Source organism: Ochotona princeps, chromosome 6 (assembly GCF_030435755.1).
Source record: "Ochotona princeps isolate mOchPri1 chromosome 6, mOchPri1.hap1, whole genome shotgun sequence".
In the NCBI taxonomy this organism is placed as follows: Eukaryota; Metazoa; Chordata; class Mammalia; order Lagomorpha; family Ochotonidae; genus Ochotona; species Ochotona princeps.
Genome location: NC_080837.1, coordinates 28,657,032 through 28,677,195, shown reverse-complemented (window position 1 = coordinate 28,677,195; position 20,164 = coordinate 28,657,032). Strand labels below are relative to the sequence as shown.

The 20,164-nt window shown below is 52.3% G+C and overlaps 1 protein-coding gene across 2 annotated transcripts in view; it reads left to right on the top strand.

Annotated features, from left to right (window-relative positions):
• GLDN (gliomedin) overlaps nt 1-4,464 on the top strand; it is a 54,723-nt gene extending 50,259 nt beyond the window's left edge. For both annotated transcript variants that reach the window (XM_058665858.1, XM_004578374.2), the window contains 2 exons: nt 1,762-1,912; nt 3,931-4,464. In XM_058665858.1, coding sequence (XP_058521841.1) covers nt 1,762-1,912; nt 3,931-4,399 — 620 coding nt within the window. In that variant the 3' untranslated portion in view covers nt 4,400-4,464. The remainder of the gene's footprint in view (nt 1-1,761; nt 1,913-3,930) is intronic.
• The last annotated feature ends 15,700 nt before the right edge of the window (nt 4,465-20,164 follow it).

Genomic DNA, 20,164 nt, shown 5'->3' with positions numbered 1-20,164 from the left:
GAAAGTATCAGAGATAAATTCTTTTTTTAAAGATTTATTTATTTGGGCCTGGCATGATAGCCTAGTGGCTAAAGTCCTCACCTTGCATGTGTCTGGATCCCATATGAGTACCGGTTCATAAACCCTGCCTGTGGCCTGAGAAAGCAGTAGAGGATGGCCCAAAGCTTTGGGACCCTGCATCCTCATGGGAGACCCGGAAAGCAGCTCTGGGCTCCTGGCTTCAGATCAGCTCAGCTCAGCTCCAGCCACTGCAGCCACGTAGGGAGTGAATCTGTGGACAGATCTCTGTATCCCCTTATCTCTGTATCCCCCTTTCCAATAGAAATAAATAAATCTTTTAAGAAAATATTTATTTATTTGAAACAAAGAGGGGGGATCTGCCATGTGCTGGCTCACTCCCTAAATGATCTTGGGTCAGGCTGAAGCCAGGAACCAAGATCTCTGTTCTGGTCTCCTATGTGGGTGCCAGGGACCCAACTACTTGGGCCATCACCCGCTGCCTTTTCAGGGGCATTAGCAGGGATGCCAGTACTGTAAGCAGCAGCTGAAGCTGCTTTACTGCAACACTAGCCCCCAAAGATAAAATTCTTGGTGCACTGCCCATCTTGCTACACTTTTGGCTCTCCCCCAGGAGAATACCTTTAGCCATCTTTCTCAGCTGTTGGCAGGACAGAGGGCCCGGAGGAGAAGGTGACAGGCCACCTTGCCCTCACCCTGCATCTACTCATGAACCATCATACTATCCTAGAGTTGGGCGGTCAGGGATTGCCCATGGTGGTGACAAAAACCCTATTGCAGAAGGCACCTGGCAGTGAGAAGTGGCTGCTTTTCTTCCCTGGGGCTGGCAGGTCACCTGACAGTTGCCACAGGGTGTTCAGCTCCGAAGGATCTGGGGCTCAAAAGGAATGTGGGTGCAGTGGCAGCCGCTGCAGCAGAAAGCGTGAGCAGATTGAGGGAACCCTATCTCCCCAAACACACACATGGGCCTGTGCAGTGCAGCGAAGAGGGGACGTTTCCATTCTGACTTCGGAGGATCCCTGGAATTCAGTGGGAAAGAGCCAGAGGAGAAAAGACATGCAGAATGGTGAACAGGTGATGGGAGGGTGGTCTCCCACCCCACACCCCTGTCAGCAAGGATGTTGAAGTGTTTGAATGATCTCTGGGGAGACAGGGATGAGCTGGAATCTGAACGGGCCCACAGGACAGAAGGGATCTAGCAAAGGGCATGGCCTGGCCAGGGTGGGGTGAGGTGGGGAGGGGGTGCATTCCTCAGTTGTCTTTGCAGAGACAGATAAGGAGGTGCAGGGTGTGATGGAGAGGCTGTTGCAGTGTGAACCCAGATAAGGGAATTCCTGTGGGTGTCTCCCTGCACCTGTGCGGGCAGGAGCAGTGCGCACTTTTTTTCGGGCTAGATGGTTAGCATGCCAGAACACACAGTTTTGGGGGAGAGAGGGTTCTCTGAGCCCCAACATGGCTTTGATAGAACATCTCAGAGTAGGGTGCAGGGGTAGAGTACCCAGGTCTCTCCAGAGGAGCAGAACCAATCCTTATAGCCGTGAGCTTTGAGAGACAGCTCACGGTTCCACTGGGAGAACTGAACCAGCAGGGTGGGAATGTCAGGGTCTTCACAAGGCCCAGGGCACCTGAGGGGACATGGCACTCTCGGCTCCTCTCCTTCTGAACCCCCTGCAGCCACGCACTCACGGTGAACTGCGGGTGCTGGGCAGTTTGCAGCAGCTGTCGCTGGCTTTCTCCCCACAGGCATCATGGTGAAGGAGTTCAAAGACCAGCCCTCACTCCTCAACGGTAGCTGCACGTTCATCCACCTGCCGTATTATTTCCACGGCTGTGGCCATGCCATCTACAACAACTCCCTTTACTACCACAAGGGAGGCTCCAATACCATCGTGAGGTGAGTCGCTCGGCCCCACAGCGCCTGCTCCGTTTGTACCAGCACCATGGGACTATGTATCTCGGGCAGCACCTGCCATGTGGTGCCGTTATGAGCTACTGAGGGGTCAGGTCTGTGTTTTTGTCATCTGCACATCCCTAAGGCTGGCGCACAGTCACAGGTAAACCAGCATCAGTCAACTAAACAAACTGCAGAGTACCGCAGGGAGCCCGTGACCCAGCTCCTGCCTGATCCATTCACCCTCCACTCCAGGAAAGTCAGAGCCAAGGGCAAGTCATCTTGAATTTGGATGGGCAGGGCTGCTCCCCTAAATACCAGTTTTGTTTGGGAAACCTTTGGGAGTGAAGACCAGGGACTGCACCTCCAGGATGGAGACTTTGCCTTTGGAATGCCCTGTCTTCCCAGTGCAGTCCGAGGCTAGGCCCGCTCTCTCTGCAGTCCCAGGTGGTCACCTGGAGGCATTGTGCCCAGGCCAGTGGCTGGGCAGCTGCTGCTGCAGCTCTGGGCCTCTGGGATGGAACCGCGTCACCATGGGCAGATCAGCAGGCACTGCAGGGGCACAAGACCCCTCGTTTCATGCTTCCGCTCTTGTGCCCCCTCCCCAAGTTGGCCCCCTGACCCGGACTGCCCCTTAACTAAAGCAGCAAGCCCTCCGGCCATTGCCTCACAGCTCTCCCAGAGGAGTCCTGCTCTCGTGGCAAATTCTTTTTCTAAAAGATTTATCTATTTATTTGAAAGAGCATCTTGCATCTGCCGACTGCAGCGAATGCCTCAGTCTTGGGCATTCAAAGCAACTGGGTCCTTGGGCCCCTCCGCCTTCACGCTCCCAGCACAAGAGAGCCCAGACTGAGTTGGGGGCAACCACCTAAGGCAATGTGCAGGGAGGTCAGCAGTGCCAGGCAGAGGCAGCCTATAGTAGGCAGTGTCCCTTCCCAGGCCTCTTCCCCCTCTGCTGGGCTCCCTTGTCATCTCTACCTGTCCTCCCACTCAACTCAATTGGAGCTTGTGCCTGGAGCAAAGGACCACTGACCCAAAACCAGCCCCTGCTCTCTGCCTGGCCACAGGCTGGGAGCAGCAGGAGAGGCAGATCTGAATTAGAGCCTGCACTTGCTGGGAGAAAGGAGCCTCGCCCAGCAAGGCAGGTGCCAAGGCCAGACTGGGCACACGGCAGGACTAAGTCCCATCACCCAGAGGAAGGCGAATCCCTGTGAGCCGAGAAGGCCAGGCCCTCCCCAAGCACCCCTTCCTGCTGTGGTTTCTTCTCAAGCTTGCTGCGAGGTTCAGCTCAGATGCTGAGCCACAGACCCCGAGTCTCTGCTTGCGCTGCTCAGTGGCGCCCTCTGGGGGTTTACTTTCAGCCTGATCATCTCTGAATCCTTGGAGTTGGAAACCTTTTGCGCCAAAATTCACTTGCTTAAAAAATGTAATGGAGGGGATAAGGGGAATCCCAGGGGCCTATGGAACTGCATCATAAAATAATGATGATGATGATGATGATGATAATAATAATAATAAAAGATTTTTTAAAAAGGAGAAGAAAAAAATGTAATCCAGAGTTCCCTTAAAATCACAGGATACAATGAAGGAATTACCCTCACCCCCGTCCCGTCCAGCTTGGAATTCTGTCCTTCAAACTCTGGCTCCGCTGCTTACATTTGCACTCATGGGCCAACCACGCCTTCTTTGTCATTTGTAACATTGGAAGGATTGGGCTGGGTCATCTTCCACAGGGGTCAGCCATCCCCTGAGGGTTGGGTTGCAGGCTAGGGAGTGGTCACTTCCGTGTGAACTCACTTGTGATTGCAGGAGGTGCTGGCTTCAGCAGTCACTCACTATGCGATCACTCACTGTGCGGCACAGCCTGGCTGCCTGCAGCATTGGGGCCCTGTTACGGCGCACACCCAGGCCTCCCTCCAGGCCCGCCTGCTTGGGTTAGAGGAGCTCATCAAACCACATTTGTCCACAAAAATAGTGACTCCTGTCTGCTTCTTTTTTTCTTTTTTCTTGACACATTTCAGATTTGATTTTGGCAAAGAAACATCTGAAATGCTGAAGCTTGAAAACGCCCTCTATTTTGACCGTAAATACCTTTTCGCCAATTCCAAGACGTACTTCAACCTGGCCGTGGACGAAAGGGGCCTGTGGATCATCTATGCGTCAAGCCTGGATGGCTCCAGCATCGTCGTGGCACAGCTGGACGAAAGGACTTTCTCCGTGGTGCAGCACATGAACACCACGTACCCCAAGTCCAAGGCCGGCAATGCCTTCATCGCCCGCGGGGTCCTCTACGTCACGGACACCAGAGACATGAGGGTCACGTTTGCCTTTGATCTGCTTGGAGGGACCCAGATCAACGCCAATTTCGAGTTCAGGACTTCCCAGTCTGTGCTTGCCATGCTGGCCTACAATATGAGAGACCAGCACCTGTACTCCTGGGAAGACGGCCGTTTGATGCTCTACCCGGTGCATTTCCCGTCAGCCCCCTGAGCAGTGACGGGCCACCCTCTCTTCTTCCTGGCAGATTTCGCATGTTTCCTGGGACCATTTCTCATCCTATCAGAAAAGCTTGTCTTGAAGGGCAGCCAGCCTCTTAGCACTTCATCTCCTGTCGTGAACATCCATGCCTTCAGCAAGCTCCCTTTGAAATCCAACTGTCCCCGCCCCCTGCCCCCAGAAATGGCATCAGGTTGGAAGTTGAGGTGGCCCAGGATCTTCCTCTACACGCTGGTTGGGCAGGTTCCTGCCCCTTCCTTGGGCTTCCACTTTCCCCAGGGGTAATATGCAACAGGTGGCTAAAGAAATGGCCATGATTTCCTCTACCTGAAAGAAATTCTGTGATTTGTGGCTCCTGCTACTCTGCTTTTATAGCCCTCTGTTCTGGTTCTGCAGTCAGGCGCTTCGTCTCCATAAAGCCCTCTTGATTAAACAGTGGGTTCTTCAGTGCTGACTTAGATCTGGTTCCTTGGGAAGCATGGCCTCTTTTTAGCCTCTCAGGTGCCATGCAGGCCGTATTGATCACTCTCCTCTGTACCGCTGCTGTCACCGACCCTCGGCTCTTGATCTCACCTCCTCCATTAGACGCAGGTAAGAGCAGCTCTGTGCCCAGGTTTCTGAGTGACACAGAGTCGGCTCCTCCAGGCTTCTGTCCATTTCCAATCAGGCTGATGTGCAACTGTGGGTCATAAATATTGACTCCTCAGGGCACTCCAGCTGTCTCTGCCGCAGCTGCAGATCCAGAGTGTGGGAGCTCCAGTCCACCGTGGTGAGTGACACAGAGAGGCCACCATCACAGAACTTTTATTACAGCATGTTGTTAGAACTGTTGTTAATTTCCAATTATGCATAATTTACAAATTGAGCATTACTGTAAGTTTGTATAGGAAGAAAACATGGCATACCTAGCGGTGAGTGTTACCTGTGATTTCAGGCATCCACTAAAACCTTAGGATGATCTATGGACAGCAGGACCCTGCTGGACAAAACATTGTGGGAGTGGACATTATCTGGCCAGAACTAGGAGTAGTACATTATTGTCGGAAGAGAAGCACCATGTGTGATTTTATCTAGGAGATGGGACAACTTGTTTCCAGGGCTCTAAGCCAGTTCTTTCCCATGTCCTTGGAAATAAAGCTTTATTAGAATATACACATCTGCAAAGCCTCCAGCACGTACCAGGTGGCTCTCTCCAGAAAAGCTGTGCTCACCTGTGCTCGACTAAACTGTGAGCCTCAGGCTCGGGCTTAGGCACTGTACCTAGTTGGATGTGACACTGGGAAGTGACCCTTGCTGTGGTTTGAGTGGTAAGCAGAGGGGAGGCTGAGGCAGCGTGTAGTGAAGGGCCCTGCGCAAAGCCCTGAACGCATGGCCCTGCCCTACCCCTGGCCTCAGAGGATGCCTGCCCGAGCCCTTGGAGGCGAGGCGGGAAGCCAGGGCAATGGGCTCCTACATGCCCTGTTGTGTGCACCTGCCCTGCCAGCTCAGCTCTTCAGGCACCTCCACTGACTTCCCCAAGAGGAGAGAGGAGGTTGGGAAGGTCCTCAGCCTGTGACGCCAGGAAGGATGATAAAAAAGATGCTCAAGGAAGGGCTTGCCAGCAGTTTGCTCCAGTTCGGGTGTGCCCTGAAAACTTTTCCTCTGAGCCCAAGTTCATTTCCAGTGACCTTGAGTCAAAGCTTTGTACCTGATTAATAGAAGCATTTTAAAACTTAGGGGACATGCACATCTAAGGTTGGCCCTCCCCTGCCCCTTGAGGATGCCTGGGCAGCTGCTAGCAATTTATTTGTTTTCCAGAGAGTGAGTATTTGAAGCTAATTTCTCTCACTTTTCATTACTTGTCTGTGTGCTCTGCTGGCCTTTTTTTTTTTTTTTTTTTTAATGCTGTCTTCAGGTGCATGTTGTGTCACAAAGTCAAGAACTCTCATGTTGGAATATATGTGGTACAGCTCTGAACCTGCGTGCCCTGAGTGTGAATATCATTGTGTCGATGGTAGTACTAGTAACATATGTGATTCCAACTGTATGGACAATAGCAACTGAGAGGGTAGTTACTGAATTAGCATGTACGTCTTTTAGAAAGTGCGTTAGAAGTCCCAGTCTTGGGTGACTGATGTTATGGCACTGCAGGTTAAGCCACCGCCTGCCACACCACCATCCCATATCGGAGCACTGGTTTAGGTCCTAACTGCTCCACTTCAGATCCAGCTCCCTGCTCTTGGGAAAACAGCAGGGGATGGATCAACTATTCAGGTCCCTGCCACCCTCCTGGAATACCAGGATGAAGTTCCTGCATCTTGACTTAGGTCCAGGACCAGCTGCTGCAGCCTTTGGGGGAGTGGACCAGTGGATGGAAAATTGTGTGTGTGTGTGTGTGTGTGTGTGTGTTGTGTTGTTGCTAGTGCTCTGCCGTTCAAACCAATAAGTTGATATTTTGAGTCCTGGATGTTCCATTTCCAATCCAGTTTTCTGCTGTGGGCCTGGGAAAGCAAGGGCAGAGTGCTTGGGTCCTGCAACCATGTGGAAGACCCACAGAGGAAGTTCTAGACTTTTTTGGCCTGGTTCAGCCTTGGCTACTGTGGCCATTTGGGGAGTAACATTGATAAAAGATCTCTCTCTCTCTCTCTCTGTGCCTTTCAAAGAAATAAATCTTCTAAAAAATTAAACTATTTCGGGGTTGGTACCGTGTGGCACAGCACATGAAGCCACCGTCTGCAGCACCAGCATTCCATATGGGCACCTGTTGCAGCCCCAGCTGCTCTACTGCCAATCCAGCTCCCTGCTAAGGCACCTGGGAAAGCAGCAGACAATGGCCAGTGCTTGGGCCCCTGCACCCCGTTGGGAGATCTGGCTGAAGTTCCTGGCTTCGCCCTGGCCCGGCCCTGCCCATTGCAGTCATTTGAGGAATGAATCATCAGATGGAGGATCTCTTTCTTTTTCTGTCTCTCCCTCTCTCTGTGTCTCTGCCTTTCAAATAAATAAATCTTTTTAAAAACATTTATACGAGATTCAAATTTAACTGGGAGTTCCAAATGTATAATTGCTACACCTGGCAACCCTGCCCCAGGTAGCCCCAGGAGGAAGCCCCTGAGCCAGGGTGCTGTTATTGCATCACTCCCCGCCCTGCTTGCCCAGAACAGGCCCAGTTAGGAGTGAATGGAGCGTCAGCTGGTTGGAAGAGGAGGCGAACTGTCAGAACCTTTACCCTGACAACCTACAGGGTGTGCCAGGGGAAAGGCCGCGCTGTTTGGAGCTGTCTGGTGGAGGTCTGGGAAGATGGCGTCCCTGGGGGAAGTCAGGTGGCGATGCTTGGCTTGATTGGAAACAGCGGCCGCGAGGCTGAGTGCGATTTATCACCAGCTGAAACTCAGTGGGAAAGCCCGTGGCTCCCGACAGGCTGTGCGGATCTCCAGCCTATAGGGAGAGCCCGTGGCCCGTGGGCGGGCGGAGAATGGCGGCTTTGGGACCCTGACGCTGAAAATCAGCGTGCCACGCTCCAAAGAAGGTTCAATCGCAACAACGGCGGCGGCAGCAGCAGCAAAGCTCTTCTGTGCCCAAGGTCAGTACCTGGACAGACCAAGGTGGGGTCCTGCCCCACAGGAAGGGGCTGTCAGGGCGGCCACCACCCACCCACCCACCCAGCTGTGGCTTATGCAGAGACCATGGGCGTTGGAAATGGTGAGGGAATTTAAGCCTGAGGTAACCTGAGGTGGTTGTTTTTTAAGATTTGCTTATTGTTTATTTGAAAGGCAGAGTTGTGGAGGAAAGAGTTTCTGTCGGCTGGCTCACTCCCCAGTTGGCCACAACAGCCAGGGCTGGGCCAGACCCAAGACAGGAGCCAAGAACTTCATCTGGGTCTCCCGAGTGGGTGTCGGACCATTATCTGTATTCCCAGGTGTGTTAGCGCCAAGCCTGATAGGAAACAGTGCGGCCAGGTCCCAAAGTGACGCTCGGCAGAGCTGTTGGTATCATAGTTGGAGGAGATCTAACTGGCTGGCCTGCAGTGCCGGCCACTGTGTCACATTTGCTGGTTAACTTCAGCTGGCAGAGAACTGACAGCAAATACTTCGGGCTCTGAGACCCTCCCGTCTCAGCTGCAGCTACTCTGCTGTTAAGAGTTGAGAACCACCACAGACAGTGTGTATGTGAGTTATGGACACTAAAATCTGAGTTTATCACAGTTGTTGCGACATAAGCTTTTTCTCTTCTTTAAACCATTTAAAAATGAAAAAGCCATTCTTGGTTGCCGTGCAGTGCAAAAACAGATGCGAAGTTGGAATTGACCTAAAGGCTGCAGTGTGCTGGTTCAGCTCCCTGCTAGATGCGCTGGGGAAGCAGCAGACCTGTCACCGCCGAGGGAGACCTGCACGGAGCTCTGGCTCCTGGTTTTAGTCTGGGCCAGACCACGCTGTCAGGGGGAATGAACCAGCAGGTGGAAGATCTCTGTGTTTTCCCCTCTCCAGAGTGAGGCCCGTATTGTAGCAGGTAAAAGCCACTGCCTATCTAGCATTCCATATGGGCACTCGTTCATGTCCCAGCTGCTCCACTTATGACCGATCTCCTTATGGCCTGGGAAAGTGGTAGAGGACGGCTCAAGACCGTGGGACCCTGCACCCACGTGGAAGACCCGGAAGAGGCTCCTGGCTTTGACGTGGGCCAGCCCTAGTAGTTGTAGCTGTGTGGGAAGTAAACCAGTAGATTAAAGAGTATCCCTTCTCCCCTCCTCATAACTCTGACCTCCAAATAAATATTTTAGAAACACAAAAAACAAGGGGCAACCTGCTGTGGCCTCTTGCAATAACTGTACCGCATATTCAAGTGTGTAAGTTCAGATCCCAGCTATGTCATGCTCCCACTCTAGCTTCCTTCCACTGTGCCCAAGGGATAGAAGATAATGACCTGGGTGTTCGAATTTCTGCTGTCCACATGGGAGACCTGAATAGAGTTTGAGACTCTTAGCCTCAACCTGGCCGAGGCCCTGGCTGTTGCAGGCATTTGGGGAGGAGGAAACCAGTGGATGGAAGATTTCTCTCTGTTACTCTACCTTTCAGATAATGAACTCTGCTAAACAGAAGTTTATTCTTTTAAAAAGTTATTTTTTAAAAGGTAAATTTACAGAGAAAAACAGATCTTCTGTCCACTGATTCACTCCCCACATGGTCACAACAGCTGGAGCTAAGCCAATCCAAAGCCAGGAGCCAGGATCTCCTTCCAGGTCTCCCACATGGGTGCAGGGTCCCAAGTTATTGGACAATCTACCACTGCTTTCCCAGGCTGTAAGTAGAGAGCCAGATGGGAAGTGGAACAGCTAGGACAGAAACCAGCACCCATAATTTGCTGACACTTTTAGGCAGAGGATTAGCCAATTGACTCATTGTGCCAGCCCCACAAGTTTATTATTATGCAAACATTTGGACAGCAATGCACAATGTGTTCACAGTGCACTTTTTTATGAGCTTTTATGATACTTTATACAATCGGCTCCTTGTGCCAGCCCCTTTTTCTTTCTTATTAAAAATGTACTTGATAGGCAGAGAGACAAGCAGAGACAGATCACCCATCCATTGGGTCACACCTTTAATGTCTGCAACAGCCAGCACTGAGTCAGGCCGAAGCCAGGAACCAGGGACTCCACTCAGACCTCCCACGTGGGTGACAGAAGTGAAGCACTTGGGCCATCACCTGCTGTCTCACAGGCACATTAGCAGGAAGCTGGATTGGAAGGAGAGTTGGGGCTGAATCCTAGACATTCTGACAAGGGATGTGGATGTTGACCCATTTAAGCCTATTTGCCCATTTTTAAATCACGTTTTCTTACTGAGTTGTATGAGTTTTCAAATATAACTTTCCTACCAACCTCTGACCAGAGGTATGCTTTGCAACTATTTTCTCCCATGCCAGGGGTGTCTCCTTACTCTGTTGATTATTTCATTTGTTGTGCAGAAGCCCTTTAGTCTCATTTGGCTATAGCCTCATTTGCTGTTTACATCTTTGTGGCCTGTGCTTATGGTATCATATCAAAAAGTCAGTTAACCATATTAAAGATTTCTCCCTATGCTTTCGTCTAGTTGCTTTACAATGTTTGATCTTAGCTTCATGCCTTTAATGCATATGGTGTTAGAAAAGGATTTAATTTTTTTTTTCCTGTTGCATTTGGATATCCAGTTTTCTCAACCATTTATTGAAGATTTTGTCCGTGCCCCATGTGTTCTTGGCTCCTTTGTTGGAAAAAAAAAAAAGTTGATTAAGCATGTGGATTTATTTCTGGGCTCCCTATTCATTCTGCTGGTTTGTGTTTTATGCCAGTATCGTGCTGTTTTGACAACTGTAACATTGCAGTGTGTTTTGAAGTCAAGTTTAGAAATGTTTGCAGCTTTTTGGCTCAGGATTGATTTGAATATTTGGGGTCTTTTGTGGTTCCATACAAATCTTAAGAGGCTATCTCTATGAAGGTTGCCAATAAAAATTTGAGAAAGATTACATTTTTTGTAGATACCATTAGGTCGGATGGACATTTAACGTTACTTCTTTCAGCATATGGACATGGGATATCTTGCCATTTATTTGTGTGTTATTACATTGTTTTCATTATTTAAGTATGGAAACTCCTTGTTTAAATTTACTCCTAAGTATTTTTTTGTTTTTATGGTAAATAGGATTTGTTTTTATTACAGAAATGCTCCTGGTGGTTGGATGTAAATTTTTGTGTCCTCTAACCTGACTAAATTTTTTTAATTGTAATAGTTCTTGGTGAATTCGTCAGGGTTTTGTATAATTACAATTGCGCTCATCTGTAAGTTAGGAACTATGTTCCTTTGCAAGTTGGATGCTGTTTATTTCTCTTGCCTAGTTGTTCTAGCTAAAACTTTCAGTACTGTATGCAGTGTAAGTGGTGAGATCAGGGATCCTCGTCTTGTTCGTTATCTTGGAGGGAAGGCTCTCAATGTTTGAACTTGGAGTCCGATGTAAGCTGTGAGCTTGTTGTAGATGGTCAATATTCACCTGAGGGTCATTCCTCCCATACTTAACTGTTGATACTTTTGACACAAAAGGACATTGACTTTCTCAAATGCTTCTCTGTGTCTCTTAAGATAATCATGTGGGGAGTTCATTTTGCTAATGTGTTATATGACCTTACCAGATTTCTGTATGTTCATGATACTTGTATTCCTGACTTAAATCTCACATGATCATGGTGAATGGTCCTTTCAATGTGCTGTTGGATACCATGTACAAGTATTTTCCTGGGGACTTCGGCATCTGGGTTCATCTGGATACTAGCTCGTAACCTTGATCTTATAGGGTCCTTGGGGTAAAGCTGAGTAATATTACAAGAGGAGCTTGTTGGTACTCCTCTACAACACTTTGTAAGCCTTGAGGGAGGACACTGTTAGTGCTTGAACTCTGATTTCAGCAGCAGTGAAACCAGCAGGTGCTGGGCTTCTCTTGTTGGGAGAATTTTTATTAATGATTCAATTTGACCCCTTATTGCTATGTTTGGATTTCCTGTTTCTTCATGATTCATCCTCAGTAGATTGCAGATTTCTAGGAATTTGCCTATGTGCCTTGAAAAGCAATGAAAGACAGTCAAGTAGTGGGGTCCCTACCACCTGTTAGGAGACCTGGGTAGAGTTCTAGGCCTGGTTTGGCCTAGTGGTGGTCATTGTGGCCATGAGGCTAGTGAGGCAGTTGATGGAAGTTCTCTCTGTATATCTTTCTCCCTCTAATTCTTTCAAATAGATTTTCAATCTCATCCATTGACAATCTCTGCCCAAATCATGGCAATGACCAGACCTGAGATAATGCAAAGCCAGGAACCAGAAGCTGCTTCTGGATCTCCCACATGCAGGCAGGTGCCCAAGTACCTGAGTCATTCATTGTTGCCTTCTCAGGCACCATCTTAGAGTCTCCGTTTGCCCAGTTCTTCACTGCCAACATATGCTGGGGTAGTTAATTGATTTGTTCTACCCTCTCTTTTCATGATTAGGGTTCTGAGTCCGGCAGTTTGAATGAGGAGATCCCCAAAGAAACTTTGTCTGAGGTTATCCCAGACCAGACTCTTGTGTGTACTTGGCAAGTACAGGGAGCCAGCACAGTCCATCGCCCCAAATAGCTGCTGGTTGCGATAGTTAGGTCGGTTGTGTTTCCAGCCCTGTCTTGCACTGGAACCAATGGATGTTGCAGTCCAGCCTGGTTCTGCCCAGCACACACTTGGCCCTCACACAAACCAGTGGGAGCTGCAGCCTAGTCAGAGCGACCCACAATAACCCCCACCAGGCCCGCCCTCTGCCTTGGTTCCCTTGCTTGCCAATATGTGTGGCAGACTAGTCCAGTTTGTCCCACATCCCATTCAGTTCTCATACATGTCAATGGGCATTGAAGCCTAGCTCAACCCAACCAGCCCCACTATCCAGTCCACACACATACTGGCAGGTGCCTCTCTGTCTAGCCACCCCAGCTCCTGTCCTAGTTTTCGTGCTCTCCAGTGGGAGTGGTAACCCAAGAGGGAGGTGCCCACTATTTCCCTACTGGGCCCACTCCCACTCACGGATTATGCACTCTCCAGGTGATTCTGCAGTTTAACTTGGCAGAATTAGCCTCCAGTGCCAGCCTCTGCCAGCTGATCCTGCGGCTAAGCCCAACCATCCCTCACCCACTCCAATTTATGTTTGTACCAGTCAGAACAATCAGCCGAGCCTGGCTTTTTCCTGATCTAGTTCACATGAGACCCATGGGTGTTATAGCCCTGCCTGGTCTGGTCTGCCCCCAACCCAACTCACACTCTCCAGTGGGAGTAGCTGTCCAGCAAGGGAACCACCCCTTATTCCCCCACCGGCTCTGCCCCCTCCCTTCCTGGTTTTCACGTGTGCTGTTTGGGTGCTGCGACCACATTTGCTACGGCTCATCCCATCTTGGCATTCTGTACTGTGCATTGGTTTGTGTTGCGACTGAACCCGGCCCGACCCACACTCTATTCTGGTGCTCGCATTCGCCAGTAGGTGATGTGAACGGGTTCAGCCTGGTCTGCCCTCCCCCCCGCCCCACCTATGCCATATGTATGCCAATGGGTATCTTTGGTCTGGTCTGGGTTGCTCCCTATCGTGGTTCTTGTGCTCACCTGTAGAGACTGTGTCCCAACAGAGGAGTTTCCCAAGCTCCTCCATCAGAACCTCTCCCTATGCCAGATATTGGCATACTGTTGGTTCTGTGGGCCAGCCCTCCTTGCTGGCCTTCAATCCATTCCAGTTCTTATTGTTGGATGTTTCAGCCCAGCCAAGGCTTGTCCATACCCAGACACTGCTCACACATGGCTCAATACACTGGTCCCTTAATGAAGTCTTTCTGCTCATCTTAACTATGTATGTAGTTGTACTTCTATGCATTTACAAATGAGGAAACTATTGTAAGAGCAGTGTGTTTTTTCCTCCAGGGCCCTATAACTAGCAGTGCTGATGGCTGAGGCAGGCTAATGTTAGAATCTGCGCCGGTACCTTCGACTTCTTTATTTGCAAGGCAGAGTGACAGAAGGGAGACAGATGTACCATTCTCTAGTTCACTTCCCAGGTGACCAAAATGGCCTGAACTGGGCCAAAATCAGGAGCTTGGAATTCCATCCAGGTCTCCCATATTGACTGCCAAGGTCTCAAGGACATGGGCCACCTTCCCAAGCTGTCCCAGATGCATGAGCAGACAGCTAGATTGGACATGGAGCAGTGGGGACTCCGGTGTGGGATACGGGTACTACAAGTAGCAGCTTAACATTCTGTGCCACGGTGCTGGCCACAAACCTGTGCTTTTAAATGCAATGCTAAAATGAGAACAGTTGTGAGCAGAAAAATAATCTCTGCATAATTGAGTCCTCAATTCTGTGCTACAGATCAGCTTGTCAATGTTTTTATGTGCTTAGAAATTCTCTAGGTTTCAAAGCTATGCATCTTGACATGACTTCTAGGAGACAATAAGGATGAATGAGTTCTATTTTTCCACTATTAAAGCTTGAGTATTTTTTTAAGGTTTATTTTTATTTGAGAGGCAGATTTAGAGAGAAGCAGACAGGTGTTCATCAGCTAGCTCACTGCTCAAATGGCCACAATGACCAGAGGCAGCAGAGCTGGAGCCAAGGAGCTGGTTCAGGTCTCATGTGGGTGCAGAGGCACAAGGATTTGAGTCCTCCTCCACTGCCTTCCCATGCCATTTGCAGGGATCTGGATAGGAAGCGGAGCAGAAAGGCACAAATCAGTGTCCATATGGGCAGTCAGCATTGCAGAGAATTAGCCTACTGTGCCAAGGTGTTAGCCCATAAAAAAGAATTTATTTGAAAGGCGGACTGGCAAACAGATCTAACTACTGGCTCTCCCGGATCTCAACAATGCAAGGGTTTGACGAGGCCAAAGCCAGGAGCTAGGATCCCGTGCTGGTCCCCGCGTGGGTGGAAGGACCCCAAGTGTTGGGGGAGGAATGGGATCTAGATTCTTGGTACAGGTTCTTGCCTTTCACCTAGAAAAGCTTCTAGGGACAGGTGTAGACCAGAGGCACAACATGATCACATCTGTTCAATAGGTGAGAAAACCTAACTCACACCACACACACACAAACACATACACACCACACACACACCCCCACACAAACACACAAACACACACACACAAACACACACACACACAAACACACACACACACAAACACACACAAACACACAAACACACCACACACAAACACACCACACACAAACACACCACACACAAACACACCACACACAAACACACCACACACACCACACCCACCACACCCACCACACCCACCACACCCACCACACCCACCACACCCACCACACCCACCACACCCACCACACACACCACACACCACACCCACCACACCCACCACACCCACCACACACACCACACACACCCACACCCCCCACACCTCTCAGACCCCAACACCACCACACATCCCGCACAGCCCCCACGCCCCCAACCCCCAACAGCCCACATACCCCAAACAACCCCCGACAACCCACACACACCCCCGACAACCCACACACACCCCAACAACCCACACCCCGACCCCCCAACAACCCATCCCCCACACACCCAGACACACCACCAACACCCCCACACAATCCCAAACACCCCCCCACACACCCCCATGCCCCAAACCCCCACACACACATCTCACACTCCCACATACTCCCACACCCCCACACACCCCCAACACCCCCACACGCCTCCCACACCCTCAAACCCCCCCACATCCCACACCCCACACACCCCACACACACCCCCCACACACCCCACACACCCCCACACACGCATATAATCCACAACACACCCCCATACAATCCCCAACACCCCCATACAATCCCCAACACCCCCATACAATCCCCAACACCCCCATACAATCCCCAACACCCCCATACAATCCCCAACACCCCCACACCCCCACATACCCCACACCCCCAGACACACACCCCTAACACCCCACACACCTCCCACATTCCACACACCTCCCACATTCCACACACCTCCCACATTCCACACACCTCCCACATTCCACACACCTCCCACATTCCACACACCTCCCACATCCCACACACCTCCCACATCCCACACACCTCCCACATCCCACACACCTCCCACATCCCACACACCTCCCACATCCCACACACCTCCCACATCCCACACACCTCCCACACCCCACACACCTCCCACATCCCACACACCTCCCACACCCCACACACCTCCCACACCCCACACCTCCCACACCCCACACCCCACACACCTCCCACACCCCACACACCTCCCACACCCCACACACCTCCCACACCCCACACACCTCCCACACCCCACACACCTATCCCCACACACCTATCCCCACACACCTATCCCCACGCACCCCACACGCACCCCACACGCACCCTACAAACACCCTACAAACACCCCTACAAACACCCACACACCTCACAAACCCCACCCACATCCTCACACCCCCACACTCCCCACACAAACGCACCCCCCACAGCCCAGACCAAAACACCCCCGACACCCTCGCACCCCCCCACAAATCCTCACACGCCCACACCCCCACAAACCCTACACCCCCACACACTCCCATGCCCCCACACCATCACACCCCCACACCCCCCACACACTCCCACACCCCCACTCCCCCACTCCCCCCCACACACACTACATACCACATACACACCATACACCTCAACCCACACGCAACCCCACACCTCAACCCACACATGACCCCACATGCATCCTACATACCACACCCATATAAACCCACACCCATACACAACCCATACCCCACAATCCATACACAGAGCCCACACCCTCTGCACAGATCCCACACACCCTTTGCACAGATCCCACACACCCTCTGCACAGACCCCACCCCACCCTACCCACACCCCCCCACAGAACCCACATCCCCCCCACAGAACCCACATCCCCCCCACAGAACCCACATCCCCCCCACAGAACCCACATCCCCCCACAGAACCCACATCCCCCCACAGAACCCACATCCCCCCCACAGAACCCACACCCCCCCCCACAGAACCCACACCCCCCCACAGAACCCACATCCCCCCACAGAACCCACACACACAGAACCCACACACACACAGAACCCACACACCCCACCCACACCCCCATACAACCCCCACACCACCCCACACACCCTCTTACATATCCCACACGCAACCCACACACACCCCACATACACCCCACACCCCCTCATATCCCCCACACACCCCACACCCCTTCACATCCTCCACACACCCCTCACACCCACAACCCCTCCACACACACCCACACACACCAAACACACCCATACACACACCAAATACCTCCCACACATCCCATACACCTCCACACCCATCTCCCACACCCCACACACCCACACCCCACACACCACGCCCCCACACACCACGCCCCCACACACTTGCTACACACCCTACACACCCCATACTCCCTGCACACCATACTCCACACACAACCCACACCCATACACATGTCACACATGCATATGCACACCGCACACTCCATACACACAAACCACAACCATATACACAACACCCCGTACCCACACCCAACACTGCACACGCACACACCCCTCAAGCCGCACACACAGACCCACATCTCATACACAGACCCACACCCCATACAGACACAGACCCCATACAGACCCCACACACCCCATACACAGACCCCACACACTCCACCCACACCCCATGCACACACTCCACCCATACCCCATACAGACCCCACACCCCATACAGACTCCATACCCCATACAGACCCCACACCCCATACAGACCCCACACCCCATACAGACCCCACACCCCATACAGACTCCACACCCCATACAGACCCCACACCCCATACAGACCCCACACCCCATACAGACTCCACACACCCATACGCAGACCCCATACATGGACCCCACACACAGACCCCATACACCCCTACACAGACCCTGTACACTCCTGACACAGACCCTGTACACTCCTGACACAGACCCCATACACCCCCTACACAGACCTCACACACCCCCTACACAGACCCCACAGACCCCACACACCCCATACAAAGAAACCACAACTGCATACACACACCCTGCATACCCCATACACAGACCACACACACCCCAATATCAGACCTCACACATCCAATACAAAGACCCCACACCCCCTACACAGACCCCACACACCCCATAAACAGACCACACAAACCTCATACAAGGACCCTACACTCCCCTGCCACAAACCACACACTCCCCCGCCACAGACCCCACACTCCCCTGCCACAGACCACACACGACCCCACCACAGACCCCACACTCCCCCACCACAGACCCTACACTCCCCCGCCACAGACCCCACACTCCCCCGCCACAGACCCTACACTCCCCCGCCACAGACCCCACACTCCCCCGCCACAGACCACACACTCCCCCGCCACAGACCACACACGACCCCACACTCCCCCGCCACAGACCCCACACTCCCCCGCCACAGACCCCACATAACTCATACACCTCCTACACAGACCCCACAAGCCCCATACACACTCCCTACAGAGACCCCACTCACATACACACAGCTGACACCCATACACACACTGCACACTCTTTACATGCACCCCACACCCCATACAGACCCAATAGCCCCAAACAGATCCCACACCCCATACACAACCCCCAAACCCCACATGCCCACCCAAACCCCCTACACCCCCACATCCCACACATACCACACATCCAACACACCCCTCACACCACACACCCTGCATACACACCACTACACACACCCACACACTCACACCTCCCACATCCCCCCACACCACCACATCCTCAGACCCCAACACCACCACACATAGCCCACACACCCCCAAGCCCCCCACACCCAACAGCCCACACCACCCACATACCCCAAACAACCCCCACAACCCACACCCCTCCACAACAACCCACACCCCGACTCCCCAACAACCCATACCCCCAACACCCCCACACAATTCCAAACACGCCCGCATACTGCCCCACACACTCCCACACCCCACACCCACACACACATCCCACACCCCGCACACCCCCACAACCCCCACAACCCCCACCCCCTCACAACCCCCACCCCCACACACCCTTACACCCCCACACCCTCACACCCCCACACATTCCCACACTCCCACCCACCACACACCCACCACACACGCACCACAAGCACCACACACCCACACACGACACCCAACACACAGCATACACACCACACCTCAACCCACACGTGACCCCACACCTCAACCCACAGGTCATCCCACATGCACCCCACACACCCCACCCATGTACAACCACACCCATGTACAACCACACCCATGTACAACCACACCCATGTACAACCACATCCATGTACAACCACATCCATGTAAAACTCACATCCATACACAACCCACACCCATACATACAACCCATACCCCACACCCCATACACAGAGCCCACACCCTCTGCACAAATCCCATACACCCTCTGCAGACCCCACACCCCACACAACCTCACCCACACCCCACACAACCTCACCCGCCCACACCCCAATACACCCCACCCACACCCCACACATATCCCACACCCCACACATATCCCACACCCCACACATATCCCACACCCCACATAACCCACACCCACCCACCACAAAACCCACCCACCCCCCACAGAACCCACACACCCACAGAACCCACACACCCACAGAACCCACACACGCACCCACAGAACCCACACACCCCAAAAACACACCCCACATAACCCCCACAACCCACAACCCACATACCCTCTCACATATCCCACACGCAACCCACACACCCCACATACACCCCACACCCCCTCATAGCCCCCACACACCCCACACACTCACAACCCCCACAACCCCTCCACACACACCCACAACCCCTCCACACAACCACACACACCCCCACACACACCAAACATCCCATACACCCCCACACACTCCCACACTCCCACACCCCTACACACCCCCACACACCACACACACACCACACACCCACACACCCACACACCCACACACCACACACACCACACACATCTGAACCCACACGTGACCCCGCATGCATCCCACATGCACCCCACAGACCACACCCATACACAACCCATACCCAGACCCGACACCCCATACCCAGACCCGACACCCCATGCACAGACCCCCACTCCCCACCCACCCCCACACACCCCACCCACTCCACAC